The 20,831-nt window shown below is 46.2% G+C and overlaps 1 protein-coding gene across 8 annotated transcripts in view; it reads left to right on the top strand.

The window, feature by feature from the left end:
- Window positions 1-3,152: 3,152 nt before the first annotated feature.
- The window catches only part of ACACA (acetyl-CoA carboxylase alpha), a 204,110-nt gene continuing 186,431 nt past the window's right edge, over window positions 3,153-20,831 (top strand). For 5 of the 8 annotated variants that reach the window (XM_060268328.1, XM_060268326.1, XM_060268327.1 and 2 more), the window contains exons 1-3: window positions 3,159-3,618; window positions 10,036-10,082; window positions 12,145-12,391. In XM_060268328.1, coding sequence (XP_060124311.1) covers window positions 3,491-3,618; window positions 10,036-10,082; window positions 12,145-12,391 — 422 coding nt within the window. In that variant the 5' untranslated portion in view covers window positions 3,159-3,490. Of the gene's footprint in view, window positions 3,619-10,035; window positions 10,083-12,144; window positions 12,392-18,902; window positions 19,359-20,831 lie in introns of those variants that run through there. The other 3 variants (XM_060268325.1, XM_060268329.1, XM_060268330.1) reach the window with 3 other exon arrangements.

Here is a 20,831-nt window from a genome sequence, read left to right as displayed (position 1 = left end):
TAATAGCCAACATGTGCCCATATGACTGCTTTGATTAGTGGAATTGGCATTACTACAGGTGCCACATAATACCTGTATAATATCCATAATACCCATTCTGCTTTCATAAGTACTTGGTGGTTCAGCATGGCAGCACCTGCACTTCGGAACTCCCTGCCTATTGAGATCCAGCAGGCACTTTTAAAATTTGGTTTTATGAATTAGAAAATGAATAAAAAATAATTGCCCCCCCCAGAGAGAGATTCAGCAGGCATTTCCACTTGTACTCTTTTTGGTGCCTGCTAAAAACATTCTTATTTAGGGTACCCAGATGCTTAGAAAGTTGAGCTAATTTAAATCAGTTCCCGCATTATAAATTTTGTATGTTTTAAAGTGGAGTTGTAAATTTCCGTTGATTCTCTTGTTTTATCTTCTTGTAAACTGCTTTGAGGTCCCCGTCCCCCCAAAATCAAGCAGTATATAGAAATAAATGAAAGTTCTCCCCATGCCCTCACTTGATCACATCCACAACAAACATTTAAAGCACATGGCTTCCTCCAAACATCCTGGGAACTGTAGTTTGTTAAGGGTGCTGGGAACTGTAGCTGTGTGAGGGGGTAAACTACAGTTCCAAGGTTTCTTTGTGGGAAGCTATTGTTAAACTGCTTTAAAGGTGCTTTAAATTTTATGGTGTGGATGGGAATGAACCTTAAATTCATCATAAACTGGCTTATGGTAGGGTCATAGCCTAGGGGTAACGAACATGAGTTTGACCAAACTGCGGGAGGCAGTGCAAGACAGGAGTGCCTGGCGTGCTATGGTCCATGGGGTCATGAAGAGTCGGACACGACTGAACGACTAAACAACAACAACAGACTGTAGAGCATTTGGTTTCAATGCAGAAGGCCCCAGGTTTAATCCCCGGTATCTCCAGGTTGGGGTGCCTGAAACCCTGGAGAGCTGCTGCCAGTTGGTGCAGACAAGACTGGGGTAGAGGGACCAGTGGCCTGCTTTGATATAAGGCAGGTTCCTATATTCCTTAATTACCTGAGAAATTAATGCATGGCTTTATGTAATATTAATTGGCTCGGTTTACTGGGCTCCTGCCTAGCCTAAGGACAAACCACAGGTCATCATGCCCTTCTTGTGGGGGTAACATGACACACACCCCTTAAACCAAATACAGAACAACCTTGCCCTTTTCAACCTGCAGCTACTTCCAATTCCAAAGCAAAAACCTCTTCCTCCATGCTTCAGCAGCTATGCACATCCTTTCTCCATGTGGCAGTGCAGGAATTGGGGGTCCTGTGGCCCTCCTGGGTCCATCAGCCCCAGCCAGCCTGGCCAACACTCAGGGATGAGGGAAGTTGTACATTGAGTGCACCTGGAGAGCCCAATGGTCCCCACACTTTTGATTAAAATGATAATGCATTGGGTAGTCACTTACCACTGAGGTCCAGTGCCAAGGGCCTTCTGGCAGTTCCCTCGCTGCGAGAAGCCAAGTTACAGGGAAGCAGCCAGAGGGCCTTCTCGGTAGTGGCACCCGCCCTGTGGAACGCCCTCCCACCAGATGTCAAAGAGAAAAACAACTACCAGACTTTTGGAGGACATCTGAAGACAGCCCTGTTTAGGGAAGCTTTTAATGTTTAAGAGATTAGTGTATTCTAATATTTCTGTTGGAAGCCACCCAGAGTGGCTGGGGAAGCCCAGCCAGATGGGCGGAGTATAAATAATAAAGTATTATTATTATTATTATTATTATTATTATTATTATTATTATTATTATCATTATACCATGTACATGGGGGATTGGAAACCTGTGACCTCTCCAGGTGTTGTTCCGACTCCAACTCCCATCAGCCGCAGCAACCAGCGTGGTCATGGATGAGGGGAGTGGAGTCCAGTGAGGTCCAGGGTCCAAATCCCTCTCAGCCATGAGCCCTAACCCCTGGGTGACTGTAGGCCGCTCACAGCCTCTCATCCATCCTAACCTACCTCACAGGGTTGTCGTGAGCATGCGCCACTTTGAGCTCTTTGGAGAAAAGGTGGAGAATAATTGCAATGATAAGTAACTAAATGATACCAGGAAGGCTACAGATATGGGATGATCATGTGGGCTCTAACCATTCCCCCAAATTCTGGGCGGGTAAGTGGATGCTCGGTTCCAGTAGCAGCAGCAGCCAACGTGGTGCTGTGCTCTCCAGACGTTGCTGAACTACAATTCCCAGTGACCACTGACTACGCTGTGGTTAAAAAGGATGAGAAAATATTTTTATATTCAGTAGCGGCGGCAAGAACTTTAATTGCTAAGTCATGGAAAAGCAAAGAAGTACCCACAATTAGAGAATGGCAAGAGAAAGTAATCGGTTACATTGATTTGGCTAAATTGACGAATTCGATAAGGGGTGGTTCAAATAAAATTTTTAATGAGAAATGGGAAAAAATCGGAATATATTTAAAAGAACTTGGGTTTGAAACAAATCTTTTGTAGAACTTCCAGGAGGAAAATTAATGGAAGCAGTAAGAAAGTAAATAATTTCGAAGTCAGGATGGAAGAGAAGGGGAAGTCGATTTATAGAGAAGATGTAAATACAGAATTGAAGATGTATAAGATAAGCTGACAAGACATCAGAGAAGATAGAATAAGTTTGGTTTGAATTTGAATGGTCATTTACCGATTTATCTATTGATTTTGTGTATATTTTAAGAGGCTGTTTTGTTTTATACTATGTTCAATTTTTATTTTAAAATTAATAAAGTTTGTTTTTAAATTTTTTTAAAAAAGACTACGCTGGCTGGGGCTGATGGGAGTTGTAGTCCAGCAAAATAAAACAGAATTTCACACCCAGGGTGGGGCACCCCGTTGTCTGCCTCCTCCTGCTTTATTAATCTCTGCGCATCGCCTCCCTTGCAGTTTGCAGCGGGTTAACCCGCGCGCTCTGCCCAGCGGTCTATTACGAAACTGCTGCTGTTACAGTATGGGAGCTCCCGGCTCCTCCCACCTGCATCCCGGGAGCCAACCGGAGGGTTCCCTGGGCCGCTCAGGCCACAGCCATCTCCTCATTGGCCACTCCTCCCGGGGCGTCTCTGATTGGTGACACCCCACGCCTTGGTGTGAGCGCGGGCGGCCAATGAGCGCGGAGCGTTCGCTTGCTTTTGCTTGCTTGCTTGCTGCAAGGGGACGCGGAGGCTGGGAAAGTGGGTGGCAAGCAAGTGGTTGATGGATGGCGGGTCAAAGGTGATTGATCTGGAGTAACCGGCTTCCCATCACACCACTCCGGTGGCGGATGTTGCTTTCAGCAAACAAACAAACAAACAAACAAACAGATGGGGGGAAAATAGAATGAAATAAGGAGTGGAGGATTAAAGGAGGTGTTTTAAATTATTATCCTTTTTTCTCTCCCCTCTTCCTTTCAAAGAGATGGGAGGGACTCCGGCATTGAGTGGGAAGAAGGAGGAGCTTTAGGCTGGTGTGTTACACGCACAGGCACCACGCAGACTCTCGCCCTGAATGGGAGAGTGCCTGCCAACCATCTCTTCTGCAGCAGCAACAGGAGGAGCAGCGCCGCCAGCCTGCTGCGCCAGGCCTGGAGGAGGCTTCGGGGGCATCCCTCCCTTCTCCGCAGAGAGCACCTGGAGGTGAGCACCACGTGGGCAGCAGCAGCCCTTTTGGGTGTCGGGTACCAGTGTGCAGCCATGGTAGCCTTACAATGAAAGAGACGGGAGCGGGGTGGAGGTCAGATCCTGGTTTCTTTCTTTCTCTCCCTTCCCATCACCATCCCCGGCTCTTCCTCTTGCGTGGTTTGAGTGCACAAGGAAGTGGGTCGCTGTTGCATGTGTGTGTCCTCTGTATTGGGGGTGTTTTGGGTCTAGATCTTGGGGGGAGGGCGACTCCCCGATGAACGACGAGATAGGGGAAAGTGCTTTTTAATCACAGGCTGAATATTTGTCCTGAACACATTCACCCCCCCTCCCCAAACCCTGAGAACTGTGGTGTTCCCCTCACAGAGCTACAGTGCCCAGCACAGTACCCAGGACACTTCGTGGGGGATGTAATATGCTTTAAATGTATGCTGTTACACAGCCACACACACAGCAGTCTGCCAGGATTTGGTCTCTGGCGCCTAAGCGGTGCTGCTTTAAAAAAATCTCCGGGAGATTGCTACTTCTTGAGGATTGAGTGGAAGGGGGAATGAAATAAGATGCTCCCCACCCCCTGTGGAATGTGGATGGGATCCCTAATGAAAGGAGCCACGAGGATTATTCCCCAGTGCAGGAAACGACTAGGGCAAGAAGGAGGAGTGTGATGATAGCACAATATGTTTATTGTAAGCAGCAAGTCTCCAATTTATTCTAAGCAGGGATGGGGAACCTTTATTCTTCCACATATTGGTGGACTCCCAACTCCCATCAGCTCCAAACAGCGTGGCCAGCAGTCAGGGATGATTTGTAATCCAACATCTGGAAGGCCACAGAACATAGCAAGTTGTCTTATACTGACTCAGACCACTGAGCTTCCTATTTTAGTGTACACTGACTAGCAGAGGTTCTTCAGGGTTTTTGATGCGGGACATTCTCAGTTCCCGCCCATCTTCTGATTGTATTTATTAAAAACAGATTTTATTGTTGTAACCTATCCTGTGACCTTCTAAGAAAATAATAATAATTCCGCAACTTAGAAGCCCCCACAGAGAAAGCCATCTTCCAGGCCCCTGTATACCAATAGGGCGCTCCTCTGGCTGTCTTAACATCTGTGGGGGTCTGTAGCGCAGGAGATGTTCTTTCACATAAAGGCAGCCACTGTTTTAGGTGCGCATGAGATGCCTGTGACCACATGTGTGCACATCGCATCAAACACAAAAGTGATGCAATAATGTCACAAAAAGTCACAAAAGGGGTGGAACGAAGATGGGTTGTTTGCAGGCTTTTTCAATGGGTTTCAAATATACACAATTTCACTTAAACGTGTGGTGCCTTGGAACGTAACCTCAATGTAAGTTTGGAGTTGTGTGTATTTGGGGACTAACTTGTTGAGGGCTTTAAATGCTGGTGTATAATAATAATAATAATAATAATAATAAATAAGAATGATAAGAATAAGTTCAGAGTAGGTGCGCAATGGTGTGGATGTGGTGATGATGGGGACAGACTGGCCAGGGTCTGCATCTGCCCCTGACAAGATTGCAGGGTGCATATATTCTGTGTGAATTTGCTTGAAACGGCCACCCCTCCCTCCCTTCCCCCCCCCTTTGGCTATTTTTATTAAGGTCTGCCCTGAGGTCAGGTAATTCCTACTGTGTTTAAAATGATTAAAGAGGTTTGGGGTTTTCTGCTGGTCTCCATGATTAAAATCTCAAGCCTGCTAGAACAGTCGCCTTCTGTGCTTTCAGACTTGGGATTCACCTTTAATGTAAGCATGCATTTTGCTGGACAGGGGGGTCCTGTATCACAAATTGTGGGTGCTGTATATTTTCATGAAAAAATAGTTCTTCTCTTGCAACACTTGAGAGTGGCTTCTGACTTGCATCTTGAAGACCAGTGGCCCAGAAGCACAATAGATTCAAATAATAGAGTTGGCAGGTTCCTAATCTAGCCCAGCTAGGAAACCGGAAATCCAGATTCGAGGTTGTCTGGCCTCTCCTTGAAGGCATCCAGCAAGGGAGAGAGCCCACTCCCAGGGCCGTCTCAACCATGCCGGGCGCCGTGGTGCGGAGATCGCTCCGGCGCCCCTGCTCCGCCCCGTTTCTTGTCGCGGCTGGTGGGCGGGCGCAGGGCGCAGCACGCCTCTGCTGCGCGACGCCCCCCTGCCGGGCCAGCGCCCTGGCAGCCCGCGCCACTCAGCCTACCCCTAGAGCCGGCCCTGCCCACTCCCCCTGCTTAGCTGCTCCTACCTTCCAGATGCAGCTCCTAATGTTCAACCCAGAATCTACCCTCTTGTAATTTTCAGCCTGTGAGATCTAGTAGACATTAGCAAATGGGCTATTGGATTTGGGTAAGGAAGCCCTGCTGACCTTGCTGAGTTCAGCTGCGAACTTGCCGGGTTAGTCTTTAGAAAGCCACCATCTCTTAGGATATTTTGTGGGGTAAGGGTTTGAGCTATGAGCCAGGAAGTCTTAGATTCAGATCTCAGCCCAGCCGTGACTTCCAACGTTCGACAGGTTCCCGACCACCATATCCATAATAGAACTGTGAGTATCAAAGCCTGAACTTAGAGGAGTTGAACAGAGTTAAGCATGTTGACACTTAAAAAAAAACACAGTCCTAGAATTTTCTAATAATTGTTGTTAGGTCAACTACTGATCTATGTCACTGGCTCCTTCCCTTCTGCAAACTGTTCTGCTGTTCTAAAGTCTCCAAAGAACAGTTTCATTCTTCTGGAAGAACCACAGGTAATCCAGAGAGGTAGCAATGTTAAGCCTTTATAGTGTCACAAGACTCTTGGCTGTTCTTGCTGTAGCAGACTAAGCAATTTACTGCAGCATAAACTTATCAAGCAGCAGAGCCCGCTTCAGCTACACAAAGCATTATTCATCATTAAAAGTTAGCAATAAATGTTGTATTGAATAGCAACAAGTGGGAACGGCAACAAAACGTTGCAGTTTGTGGTGTGCTTCTGCTTGGCGTTCCAGCCAGCCAGCCAGCCAGCCAACCTTCCTAAATTGAGCCCCACGGCCTCTCATAGGAGCAGGGCAAGGAAGGCCGACTTTTGCCCTACGTAGCTCAATATTGTCTACACTGAGTGGCAACATCTCTCTAAGATCTCAGACCAGGAACGTGGAATCTTTTGAATGCAAAACAGATGCCCTACTGCTGAGCTGAGGCCCTTCTCACAGTGGTTGTTTTACCTGATGCCCTAAAAACCGTGGCTCTTTTCCAACCTCCTTTTCTCTGTTCATACTGTTGCAATGGAGAAAGGATTATAACCCGACTGTCCTGCCTACATCTAAGTTCAGGATGTCCCACTGAAGGAGTGTGTTGCAGCGGACACTCCAGTCTTAATTGAGCATTGAGCCAGACTTTTAAATTTCCACCCACTAGTCCCTTTGCAGGGTTGGCCAATCACTGCTTTGCAAAGGAGCACTCTTGACTGCCACCCAAATGACTTGCAAGGCACACTTTGCACATGCTTTCTGGATTGTGATGCAAATGAGCCCAGGCCTAGGCTTTAGCATCCCCAGTTGACCCTGATAGGCTGGCACTTCCCTGCAAAGGAGGATTTAACTCTGGAGTGGGGAAGATGTGACCCTCCTGTTGTTTTTGGACTAAAAGAGCCCTCCCTCAGCCTGTTGCCCTGTGCTGGCTGATGAGAATTGTACTCCAAAAAAGACAGAGGGTGCCACGTTGAGGAAGGCTGGCTTTCCAGAGCATCGTGGGAGCCTCTCCTTGTTGCGTGACTCTAGGATGGGTGGTTTGCTCTGAGCCAAGGGAGGGAAAAGATTAAAAGTACTACTTCAGTGGATAGGTGCGGGGAGCCTAGATACTTGGTTGCAGTCAATAAAATGGGTGTTGTGATATTGGCTACGTCACAGTGTGTTGTAATTCCCGTTAGCCTGTGCAATCCTTGGGATGTGGAGTTGAACAGGCTGGATGTTGTGCCTTGATATTTCACTCACTGATTAAAAAACCCACACACGATTAAATAGTGAGCTGAGGGATTTGCGTTGGCCTTACTCAGTTTGTCCTAAACATTTCCAGCTTTGGAGGACAACCCACATAGGGCAGCCATCAGCAAGCTAATAAAATAATCCTGAAGCGTAACAATCCGTCGTATGGAGTTTCTCTTTTGTGCATCACACCTGCTTGCAGGGTTGTGAAGACCTGGGACTGGGGCGTTCCTGTAGGCTTATTTTAATTTATTACATTTGTATACCACCCTTATACCTGCAGGTCTCAGGGCGGTTACAACATAAAACCACCGTATAAAAACACAAAATACATATCAAAAACAAAAACAACCCGATACTTCCCCCACAACACATTTTTGAAGGGCGTTGGTTGCCAATGAGACAAAGGCCTGGTTAAAGAGGAACATTTTTGCCTGGCACCTAAGGGCGCCAGCTGAACCTCTCTTGGGAGAGCATTCCACCAACAGGGAGCCACTGTCGAAAAGGCCCGTTCTTGTGTTGGCGCCCTCTGGACCGCTCATGGAGGAGGCACATGAAGAAGGGCCACAGAAGATGATCTCGGGGTCCGGGTAGGTTCATATGGGAAGAGGAGGTCCTGGATGTATTGTGGTTTTAGACCCAGCCCACATCCGCACTATACATTTAAAGCACTATGATACTACTTTAGTATCATCGTTACGTCATGGCTTCCACCAAAGAATCATGGGAACTGTAATTTTTAAGGGTCTTGAAAGCTGTGAGGAGACCCTTGTTCGTCTCACAGAGCTCCTGTTCTACTTGTAGCAGAACATCTTTGCAGCCATGAGGATTAGAAGATTTCTTGCATTTATTCTTTTAAAGTCGAGATTCTTAATGCAGCTAGATTCTCTGCTTAATATTACACTCTGTGCTCTCATAGAATCCCAGGGGGTGGGGACATGCCAGAGGTAAAAGGGCACACAGTGAAAATTACCTTTCTACCCCCAACACACTTACACTCCCCCCATAAATCACCTAGGGAGGCAAGAGACATTATCGGAGTTCAAAGACCTACCCCAGCTAGGTAAAAACACTCTGGGTGCCAAGCAGGGCCAATGAAGGTTGTGATCAGGGGGAAACCCCCAAGGGCTAGATAGAGAGGTGCAGAGGGCCTGAGGTTCTCTCACTCTTGGTTTAAACGTTCTAAACTTGATCTCTTTATAGGACCGTGGAAGCAAGTCTTGGGAAAGACCTTGGGTAGCAGCCTGGCTTAGGGCTTTAGCAGAGCCGTGCGGGTAACCCAGAGTGGGATCAGGATGTGCCTTTCTGGGTGTGCGTTTGTGTCTCGCAATGGCTGGCAAGTGGGTGGAGTATGGCTGCAACATGTGTAGGATGGAGGCTGTGCTGGCACGGCTGGGCAACAGGCACATGTTGTTGCTTGTAGCAGCTCTTGGCTCATCTGTGGATTTGCACTCGTACAGTTGTGAAAAGGAAGTGTTACTACCTGGACGAGGAGCGAGGCTCTTTAAAGTTTTATATACTCCTTTCCTCCAGGGGAGCTGCTTACTCATTTCCACCACCTTTCCTTCCAGCAGCTCGCTATTAGAATAGAATAGAATAGAATACTTTATTGTCATTGTCCACACAAGTCTCGAGGCGATGTATAGAATACAGACAAAAACAGTAAAAGAGCAGCAGCTAGGGATGAAACAGAAGCATCTTAATTTAAAAAGCAATGCCCAGTACATACCTGTGGCATACATCCATTCATCCAGCTGGGAAAGCTTTTTGGAAGGGGAAAAAAATGTATTCAATTTGTTATGGAAAGTGCAGTTACTGGGCGCCAGCCACATCCCAACAGAGATACTGTTCCGCAGAACAGGGGCCACCACGCGGAAAGCCCTTCTCTGAGTTGCTGCAGAGTGCTCCATGATTCTTCCATTTCACATCTTATCCTCGCAGCTGCTGCTGGGAAGCCCACAAGCACAGCATTGTCACTTATGTTCCAGGTCTATCCCCATTGCCTGGTACTGAATCATTTTAACCAGCAATGCTGGAGTTCACACCTGATAACCTTCTTGTGCAAAGCAAGTGCAGCAGCTCTGAGTTGTGTTCCCTCCCCACATGCATATACTGTATATATAGGATCCAGATCAGTCTATTTTTGCCCACCTGGCCCAGTTTTGCTCTCCTCTGAATCACAGCAACTCTCCAGTGTTTTAGGCAGAGGACTTTCACAGTCTGGCCGGGAAAATCTGTGGATTGAACCTGGGACCTTTTGTCTGCAAAGCAGATGCCCTCCCTCCAAGCTGTCAATTCCTATGGAGCCATTTGTGATCTTAGCCTAATTATCACACTTGCTTTTTGTTTTGGCAAAGGCTCTTGATTTCACCATGCATTCCTGTTCTTCCAGACTGACTTCCCGCTGCTTCTAATTTTCCTGTCCTCTCTCTGTGTGCCTCTTCCTTTTCAGTTCCTTCTGGCAGTGGATAACGAACCAAATAACAAGGATCGCAAGAGGTCAGCGCCTGCTATTATTTGCTGCTGGTACTTGTACAGTGGTACCTCGACTTACGAATTTAATCCGTTCTGAACGGACCTTCGTAAGTCAAAAAATTCGTAAGTCAAAGCCAATGGGGAATTTTTTTTTAAAAAAACGTAAGTCGAAAAAATCCTATCTAAACCGCATCCAAAATGGTGGAAGGAACTCTGTTCGTAGCTTGAAACATTCATAAGTCGAGTCATTCATAAGTCGAGGTACCACTGTGTAGGGAAAGTTTTTAAATATGTAATGTTTTTATATCTGTTGGAAGTTGCCAAGAGTGGCTGGGGCAACCCAGTCAGATGTGCGGGGTACAAGTAAGAAAATTATTATTTTGTTGTTATTTTTGAATTATGGATGCTCTTTGTCAGGACTGTGTTGTACAACCCTGTTTTTTTTAAAAAACCCAAGATGACCAAAATTCTGTGCCTAGGACATCGCAAGTTCTGTAACGTGTGTGTGTGTAAACATAGAATTGTAGGGTTGAAGGGACCCTGAGGATCCCTAAACTCACTGCGCTTTGGGCCGGTGCCAGAAGCGCCAATCGTGCGGCGGGCTGGAGGGCAGGGGAGCGCGCGCCCGTGCGCATGCGCCCGTGCCATTTCCGGCGCACTTCCGGGTCACAGGAGCGCCGGAAATTGCTCGTGCACATGCACACAGGCCTCCTCCGACCCGGAGGTGCGCTGGAAATGATGCTTATGCATGTGCGCAAGCCATTTCTGGCCTCCTCCGACCCGGAAGCAGGCAGCCGCGCCGCACCGGTGAGAACAGGCAGCAGCAGCGGGGGGTGCCGCGGGCCGGATAAATTGGTCCTTTGGGCCGTATCTGGCCCACGGACTGTAGTCTGGGGATGCCTGACCTAGTCCAACCCCCTGCAATGTAGGAATCTCAACTAAGTCATCCGTGACAGATAGCCATCCAACCTCTGCTTTAAAACCTCCAATGAAGGGGAGTCCATCCCACTGTCAAACAACTCTTCCCATCAAAGAGCTCTTCTTGATGTTTAGTCTGAATCTTCTTTCTTTTAACTTGCATCCATTGGTTTGAGTCCCAGCCTCTGGAGCAGGAGAAAGGAACCCTGGTGCCTCTTCCATGTATATAAAGAGGACTTCCACAAGTTGTATAGATCAGGAAGGTTTTTAATTTTTTTATTGTGCAGAATCTGCGTAACCGTTAGTCAAATTGTTGTGTAATGTATTCTGGAATGACGTTTCTGTATTGACTTGGTTTGACTTTATTTAAGTATGTAAATGAAGCAGTAGAAACCCGGGACACAACACCAGCAAGATAGGCAAGCTTTGTAGAACTCTTAATATCAGAACGACTGGATATTTGAGTCCAGTGAGACAGTATCTGTGAAACTCTCTGCTGTGTCGATGGAGTGCTCTGAAAAGGAACAGAGCAATTAGACTGGGCAACAATGGGAGTTTTATATTTTATGCCCATTAGCATTTCTTTATCGTAACTTTGGAGCCACTGTCCTTAGTTTATGAGTGGTTACCTGTTAAAAGCCCAATAAAATTATAAATCCTGCAAAATGACTGAATATACATTTGTGTAATGATTTGTATACAGTGGTACCTCTACTTACGAATTTAATGCGTTCCGAACGCACATTCGTAAGTCGAAAAAATGTGTAAGTCGAATCCCATAGGAATGCATTGGGAGAAAAATTTCGTAAGTAGAAAAAATCCTATCTAAACAGCATCCAAGATGGCGGGCGGAGCTCCGTTCGTAAGCAGAAACATTCGTAAGTAGAGTTATTCGTAAGTAGAGGTACCACTGTATATTGCAGAATTCCACTTTTGGAGGGGCAGCTGGGGAATTGGGGGGAGATACATAAGTGCTGCTAGAATAACATAAGTGGCTGATGGTTAGCTTATTCTTAATCAAAGCACCTGAAGGGTGTAGTTTATGTGACCAATCAGAAGCAATCTGTAGAGCATCATTTTAAAGGCTCTCCCAGTTTTTGCCATGGCTGGTGTCGAGCTAAATCTGCAACAAGCTCAGATTGTTTTTTCCCCCCCCCTTCACTCTTAGTGGTGCAAACCTACTTTGGAGGCACGATGGGCGATCCCTTGCCGGAGGACAAGCCCCTGGAGCTGGGTGCGCACTCTCGCTTCATCATTGGCTCCGTGTCGGAGGATAACTCTGAGGATGAGACGAGCTCCTTGGTGAAAATCGACTTGCTGGAGGACAAAGAGCAGTCCTTGTCTCCCGTCTCCGTCAGCTCAGACTCTCTTTCTGACCTCGGTCCTTCCAGTGTCCAAGACAGCTTGCCTATGAGGTACAAAAAGCATTCAAACCTTTGTCTTTTTCACACTCTTCTGTCTTACTGCAATTGTTAATCCTTAAAGGAGGGATGGAGAGCCAGGTGGTCCGCCAGATAATGTAATAGTTTATATTACAGTGTATTGTTCCTAGGTTTGCCGTACTTTTCCGTGTACGGTGGTACCTCGGTTTAAGTACACGATTAGTTCCGGAAGTCTGTACTTAACCTGAAGCGTACTTAACCTGAAGCAAACTTTCCAATTGAAAGTAATGGAAAGTGGATTAATCCGTTCCAGACGGGTCCACGGAGTACTCAATCTGAAGAGTACTTAACCCAAAGTATGAGTGTAATTGGTTCCAGAAGTCTGTACTTAACCTGAAGCGTACTTAACCTGAAGCAAACTTTCCCATTGAAAAGTGGATTAATCTGTTCCAGATGGGTCCGCGGAGTACTTAAACTGAAAGTACTCAAACCGAAGCGTACTTAAACTGAGGTATGACTGTATAAGACTAGGTTTTTTACTCTAAAATAATGTTTAAAAATGGGGGTCGTCTTATACATGGGGTCATCTTCCCCCATTTTCATAAATTTGAGTCCCTCCAAATAAGGGGTCATGTTATCCACAGAAAAATACGGTATATTGTGCCTTTGGACTCATGGTAAGAGACTCTCTTTTATTGGTAGTAAACAACTTGTAAGTCAAATTAATAATTCTTAGAGCCTTCTTTGACTGAGGCCCAGATGATAACTCCCTCTCTTTTGGCTTGTAGGAATATTTGTATTTCACTTGTGGCGTTGCTTTCGCCCCCCCCCCCCCTTGCTGCCATGGGTGATTTTATGTGCTGCTCTGGAGTTTAACTCTGTTTCCACCTAAGATCTCAAGGAGAGCCTGGCTGCTCGATCAGGCTAATGGCCCATCTTGCCCAGCATCTTTTAGCCAACCAGATGCCCCAGTGGGATTCCCGCAAGCAAGACCTGATCTTTTGCACGAGCCCATCCACTCTCGGGCTTCACGGTGTCATCTTTCTGACCTTCTCCAAGGTGGAGAGCTGGTTCTGTTGAGCGGTGGAAAGTTATGAGGGAGAGTCAAGAGCTACTTTAAACGCGTGGCTCTGGCGTGCCCAAAACGTGGAACGGAAAGCCATTTTTGTGTGTGTGCAGTTAGGATACAGCCTTGAACACCTCTTTCCCAATTTGTTTGCTTTTGGCTTTTAGTGGTGGCAAAGCCCTCTCCCCTTAGTGCAGTCCTGCTTAGCTCACCCCCTGCCAAGCCAAACACAGCCACCCATCCCATCTGTTGCCAGGCATTTCTCAGCCCTTTAGGTGTTGCAATTTCAGGTAACCTGGACAAGGTTTCCCCTTAACCCCCTTCTCGTAATTTTCCATCGCTTTGATAGAGCTTGTCTTTCCCCACTCCCTTTTTTGGACAGTGTTATATCCTCTGTCTCGGAGGAGCCCCGGGCCCCTAATGTTGCCCTTCAGGCCTCTCTGTCTGGCCCTTGGGATTCCTCACAGCCACACCCTTTACTAGACCTGCTTTGCACACTCTTGAGTGTTTTTGCCTGTCTGGAATGTGTCCTTGGAACTCTTGCTTGCCTGGATGGAGGACTGTGAGGGGTGCATGTGTGTGTCGAAAGTGGGCCACAAACTTCGCTGCTTTTCCCTCTGGTCCCACCAACCCCTGGCATGTGGCCCTTGGGAAATTTCCCCAAAGAGAATGGGGTCGTTGGGCTGAAAAAGGCTTCACAACTCTGATCTCTATACAAAGTCAGCTTTCCCCAACCTGGTGCTCTCCAGGTGTTTTGGGACAAGGCCCAGGAACATTTGAAAAGTTTCAGCAAGAAGTTATGGGACATGCAGTGATATGTCTGCCAGGAAACCTTTGCAGTTGCAAACAGTAGTTAAGGCAAGATCGCATTTAACCACCCTGATACCATCACAAGCACAAATCATAACGAATGCACAATGAAAAGGGTGTTTGGAGGGTCCCACCGTTTTCCTAAGCAGTTGTTTCCTAGGCACTTCTGTATTGCAAGTAGGAGAGGGCTGGTATTTCTTAATTTTCTCTTTTTGCTCCAGGGTTGGCATTTTTAAATGTGCAGATGCTCTTTTGATTTGCAGGATGCTGAAGTTGGCATGACATCCTTTGCTCAGATGCGGGAAATGCAAAACCTGGACTGAAGGGTGGTGTGTTGTTGTTGTTGCTGCTGTTGTGTGTAAACGTCTTCTATGTGGCAGAATCCTGTTGTTGGCTTCTGTGTGGCGCATCCTGTAGTTGGCATTGCAAATAAGCTAGGCAGTGCACTGCTGAGTTCTATAAAAATTTGCTACATCATTGATAGCATCCAGCATCATGCTGTCGTGCTGAGATTGATGGGGCCTCCTCTCTGTGATGTGTGTCAGGTCTGTTCCTAGAACAGACAGCCTTACTGTGCCATTTAGAGACCAGAAAGGGATGAGAGGTGCTTACATTACGGCTGACTTCTCTTTGTGATCCTTGTGTAGTTGTGATGTTTTGCAGTTTCTGAATCTTGTGCGTGGCCCATAGGCACTGAGGCCCTTGGGTTTTCCTGCCTGACTTTGTCTTCAGCACATGCTCTGGGTATGTTAATGGACCGTTATTATTATTATTATTATTATTATTATTATTATTATTATTATTATTATGTAACCAGTGTCTTGCTGTGCTGTTTCCCTAGGAAGGGACCCGGCAGCTGAATTGCATTTGTCCTTAAGACACCACAACTGATTTAAAATGCATCTACAGAGCGGATGGGAGAGGTTCGGGCATCTTCAGGTCGGGCTGGAAATGCCCCTTGCCTGATATGCCTTCATTAAAGCTAGGTTCAATGTTTTTCCAACTAACGTGCTGAGACATAGATTTACTAAGGGCCAAGTCTCTTCAATGTGTGCTTGCGAAATGAAATCAACTGAATCTTTACACCATGTCATGTTTATCTGCCCTATGTACAGTTCGGCTCGTGCTAGTATATTAAACTCCATAATCCAGCCTATGGCTGACAATCCAGTTGACCTTCAGCTAGCCTGGGTTCTTCAAGGTGTGGATCCTTAATTTACTCTACAGGTTGCTAAATTCCTAACAGCCGTCCTCTCGTACAAGAGACGGAATGCAATGTTAGCTGATTATTGATAGTTATAAGATTTTTTTTTTAAAATGACATCAGATATTGATTTTAGTTTAGCGCCTAAATTTTTAATCTTAATCTTAAACCTTCAAGATATGTTTTTTGAATTGTTAATATTTGTCCTTGTGAGCTGTGAATTGTGTTATATTATCTGTGGTTTGTACGAGCCTGCGGTTTTTATTTGATTTGTTTTGTTGTGTTGTGTTTTATGATGGGCGTACAGCCGAATAAACATCTTTGCATCTTTGCTTTGCCCCTTGCCTGAAAACCAGGAAAGCCTCTGCCTGTTAGACGATGCTGAGCTAAATGGACCAGTAGGTCTGACTCATTGTATGGTAGCTGCTTCTGTGCCTAGTTCTGATTTGGAGAAGGACATATCGAGGCTGGACTCTGGCCTAGAACCCTGGAGAGTCACTAGCAGTTAGTGTAGTATTGAACCTAGATGAACCATTAGTCTGACTCTGTATCAGGCTGCTTGCTGCGTTCCTTGTTTCAGGAGAAGGGCCCAGAATTAGTCCTGGATCAGGCAGTGGGGATGGGAGGGAACCCTTTGCCTGAGACCCTGAAGGACTGCTGCCAGCCAGAGTAGGTGGCTTTATAAAGGAGCTTCTTAGGCTCACATCCAGAAAGGGGAAACAAAATAAAAATCCTCAGAGAGAGGAAGGAACGAACACTAATAATATAAATACAGGCAGAAACCATTTTACGTGGGGGTTCAGTTCCTGGCCCCCGTGAGTGACAGCGGAGTGCGCATAAGCCCACCTGCCCCGCCTTGTTACACCCCTCCCCTGTTCTGCCTTCTTCTGGGTTCAAAACGGCCCATGCGTCAATGACCGCACGTCAGCTGGACATTTGGAAAATGTTTGCCGCCTGGACGAATTCTTCCTAAGATGGCTTGCACAAAGGCCGTAACGCAGTGGCAGAACGTCTGCTTTGCATGCAGAAGACCCTAAGTTCAATCCCTAGTATCTCTAGTTAATTGGAGCAGGGCAATCCCAGGCATATTACATATTCTTATTAATATTATTAATATTATTAATTAATATTATTAATTAAGGGCTTCCGGTTGACCACGCCATCTTGCTCAGACGGGGGTCCGCACAGCGGAGCGGACCTCGGCGCTTCAGAGGTGGAGGGAATCGTTCCAGCGAAGCGAAACCTCCTTAAAAGCCCCAAATCGAGCTTTTTGGGGACAGATTTTGCCTGGCGGCGCCAAAAGCGGGCTCTCTCCTCCCCGGATCGGCTTTGTTTAAGCCCCCGAGAGCGAGGAGGTGAACCGCGGCGGACAGGCTGACATTGCTGCTCTGAGAGTGCGAAGCTGCGAGTCTGGGAAGTGGAGGTGGCCAATTCTTCAAAGAACATTCAGCAAATGAATAGACTGTGAGTAATTTGGATTCTTTGGAATGTAAATTAAGGCAACAATTTGGACCTGGGAGAGAGGGGAAAAGAGGAAGCCACCCCCCCCCCCCTACGGTAACATAAGAGACAGTAAACAGAAACCCGAAGCCGTAAACAGAAGATTTCAACTTAAAAGGATTCCTCAAAGGCATCAAAGAGAATCTCCCCTAAATGCAGGGTAAAAGGGGAGAGAGACTGTGGTTGTGATTGCCCTGCAGAAAGAAGTTAAGACTAAGAAAGACCTTTCTGTTCCTCGGGAGCCGGCAGCCCAGACAATCCAGTGAGTTGATCAGGATTTATAGTTAAATTCTATTTCTATCTTTATCTCTGGACTTTTTGGAAATTCTTTTTTGGTTTATATACTTTTGAAATGTGAGTTCGAACTTTATTTTTAAGAATGCAGCCAGCTTGTTAAAATGGAGTCGAGAAAATAGACTGCGATTATATTCCACCCCATGTGACAAGTTTTGACCTTGACAGGACTGAACTATGTCAACAAAAAGGTACCCGCCTGAGTTTCAGCGGACTGTTTTGACCTTAATGTGGGAAGCAAGAATAGAACTATGTCAAGAGGAGACACAACGGCAAGTGTTACAGCAACAATTCCAGATGATGATGGCAGAATATGATTTCTTAGAAGATGAAGCTTTTGAAACTGAAGAAGACGAATGTGAGAATGACAATGATGAGGACTGTGATGACTTAACACAAAATGAAGCCCATCACGAAAAAAATGATGATTTTACTCTACAAAAAGTTGGATGGAGTGCCTCCCCTTCGAGGGGGGCACGATTGGACTTACTGGAACTCCAGAATGACCACAGGGAAGAAGGAAAAATTAAGCAGAGAAGAGAAGAAGCTCAGGGGTCTGATATGGAGGCCTGGATGGCAAAAGACTGTAAACAGGGGGTGGGGTGAAGGGAAAGTGAAGTTGTGATTGTAAGGATGGGTTAATAGGACTATAACTGGACTGCTGACTATGGAACTTGCTGGATTGGTGGGGTGGAGCCAGTACTCGGGGGGGTGTAAGGTTAGTTTGGGAATAATTATAGGTTTAAAAAGTGAATTGATTCTGGAAAAAGGTGAAAATATGGAGGCCTACAGAGGGGTAAAAATTAGGCACGGGAAGAAAAAATGGGAGTTTGATTTCTCAGTGATTGGACAATAGGCGAAAATGATAATAGTTAGTTTAAAAGTGGTACAAGATATAAAGGTGTATGTTATAAAATATGAACTATGAAACTGTTGAAGATGATAAATAAGGGAGGAAAACCGGGGAAGGGGGGAGGGTGGGGAAGCCCACAAAATATGGTTTAACAATTATGAATTTAACAATTATGATGAATTTTTTTTTGTCTTTTTTCCTTTTTGTCTTTTTTTTTCTTCTCTTTTTTCTCTTTTTCTCTTTTTGTATTTTCTTTTTTTTTTTGGTATGACAATAGATGGTTGGATGGATGAACTCCTGCGTACTGCCCTGGTTCACTGGAGCTCCCTGGTGGCAGGGGGGGGCTTCGGGGGCAGGGGAGGGGGAGGAGGACAGAAACCCAATCATAAAATGGACCACTTCTGACTGTTCACCTGCGTGGGATACTTCTGTGGCAGGGGAGGACCCATGGAGGGGGGTGGGAAGAAGGTGGAAAAGGTGTATATGTATGTACCATCTTTTGTAATTTGTAAAATCAATAAAAATTATGTTTAAAAAAAAATATTATTAATTCTTTCAGCACCTTTTGAAGATGCCCAGCTCTATGGTGGCAGGTTTTTTTTCTTTTTTCTTTTGTATGGGCTGCCAGAGCTTAAAGTGGGTCCTTTCAATCCATTAAAGTTTCTGCTGCGATGAATCTTCTTTTGCCTTCCCCGGAGACTCTTCTTGTGCCCGTTACCAAGTTATGAAGGAGGTTTTTGAGGAGCACTATACAATCCTTCCTCTCTCTCGGAGGAGTCTCCAGGTCTTGCCATGGTCACAGTGCTTGTCCAACCTCTCTGCCTTGTCCCTGCGTAATCCCCATTACATAACCTTGAGATCTTTTTCCTCTGTCCCCTCCTCCAGTCCCTAATCAGCTGTTTCTCTCTCTCTCTTTCCCCGGCAAATCAGTGAATGCTCTCCCCTGTATACACAATGCCCACCGCTGGGAAGGAGCGTGGATGAGCTGTGCATGTAGAGGAAAAAGCAGAAGGACAAAGGTTAAAAATGCAAGGCAGCCAGTGAAATGCAGCTTTGCTCAATTTTTTTTTTTAAAAGGAGGGTGATGAAGGGAGGGATCTTTCTAAAAAAGCTGCAGCTTCAGAGGAAGGAGAGTAGCTTTCCCTGTCAGAGTGCCGACCAGTTCAAGATCTAAACCAGGGAACCCCTTTTGCTTAAAAAATAATAATTCCTGAGCCAGCATGGAAGAAGAAGCCGACGACAGTCAGGCAATGAGATATCATATGCTTCAAAGGTGGGTGGTGGAGGTTGAAAATCCTACTTTGAAGGGGTGGGGTTTTTTTAAAATTAAAAAAATTCCTCACACTTTTGAGGGGTGTTGTTTATTAACCTTAATTTAGAGAGGTGATTTGTGTGTGGTGGTGGTGGTGGTGTGTGTGTGTTAAGCTTCATTTCAGTCCGTTGTGAACTGGTATGAATTAGCTTAATTTTTAATTATAAGGTTTTTCTTCGGGTGAGTGGTTTTGTTTTGTTTTTTGGTGGGGGGGGGGAGAAATCAACGTATTTTGCCTGAAGGAAGCTGAGATTTGACACTGCAGGCAGCAAATTGCTTGGGGAAGCTATTTTTTTATTTTAAAAAAAGGAGGAGACAGACAGGGTTTAGATTTTTGCAGGACTTTTCAAGAAAGCAATTCAGCGTTTTTTTGTTTTGGATTTTTATGCTCCGCAGGGAGATACATCTGCCCTCCATGCTTTGAAAGAAAAAGGCTGGCTGGCATTCCTGAATGCCTTTTGATTTTGACACGGAGGCTGAGATGCTACATGTGCTAACAAATTGGCAGGACTTAACTTCTGCGTAGGGGACCCAGGTGGCGCTGTGGTTAAACCACTGAGCCTAGGGCTTGCTGATCAGAAGGTCGGCGGTTCGAATCCCTGTGACGGGGTGAGCTCCCGTTGCTCAGTCCCAGCTCCTGCCAACCTAGCAGTTCGAAAGCACGTCAAAATGCAAGTAGATAAATAGGAACCACTACAGCGGGAAGGTAAATGGCGTTTCCATGTGCTGCTCTGGTTTGCCAGAAGCGGCTTTGTCATGCTGGCCACATGACCTGGAAGCTATACGCCGGCTCCCTCGGCCAATAATGCGAGATGAGCGCACAACCCCAGAGGCGGTCACGACTGGACCTAATGGTCAGGGGTCCCTTTACCCTTTAACTTCTGCATAAACAGATTCCCAGACTTCCCTAGGAAGAGGGATGGGTTGTTACCCCACTCTGGGAATCGCGCCTCCATGAGGGGGATAAGGGTCTCCTAACGGCTCTCAGCAGCCTTAACAAGCTATAGTTCCTTGGGGGAGGATGTGACTGTTTTTAAAGTGATATTATCATGCTTTAAATGTATAGCGCAGAAAGGGCCTACAACTCTCATCAGCCATGATCGCTGGCTAAATTGACAAGGGATGGTGGGAGTTGGTTTGAGGTAATATTTAAAGGGCCACCTGTCCCCACATGAACCAGCCCCGACCCTGTGATCGTCATCTGAAGCCCTTCTTCGTTCGTTTCCTCCACAAGAATCCCAGAGGATGGCCTTTTCTGCAGTGGCTCCCCTTATGTGGAATACTCTTCCCAGGGAGGCTCACCCGACACTTTAGGCCTCTTTAGGTGCCAGACGGAAATGTACTGTATAACCTGATTAACCAATCTGCCCTTTTAAATGTTTTTTTTTGGGGGGGGGCTCTTTTTTGGGTTATGTTCTGATTTTGTATTTTTCT

Source organism: Zootoca vivipara, chromosome 15 (assembly GCF_963506605.1).
Source record: "Zootoca vivipara chromosome 15, rZooViv1.1, whole genome shotgun sequence".
Lineage (NCBI taxonomy): Eukaryota > Metazoa > Chordata > Lepidosauria > Squamata > Lacertidae > Zootoca > Zootoca vivipara.
The sequence above is the reverse complement of the archived record's forward strand: the minus strand, read 5'-3'. Positions and strand labels throughout refer to the sequence as shown.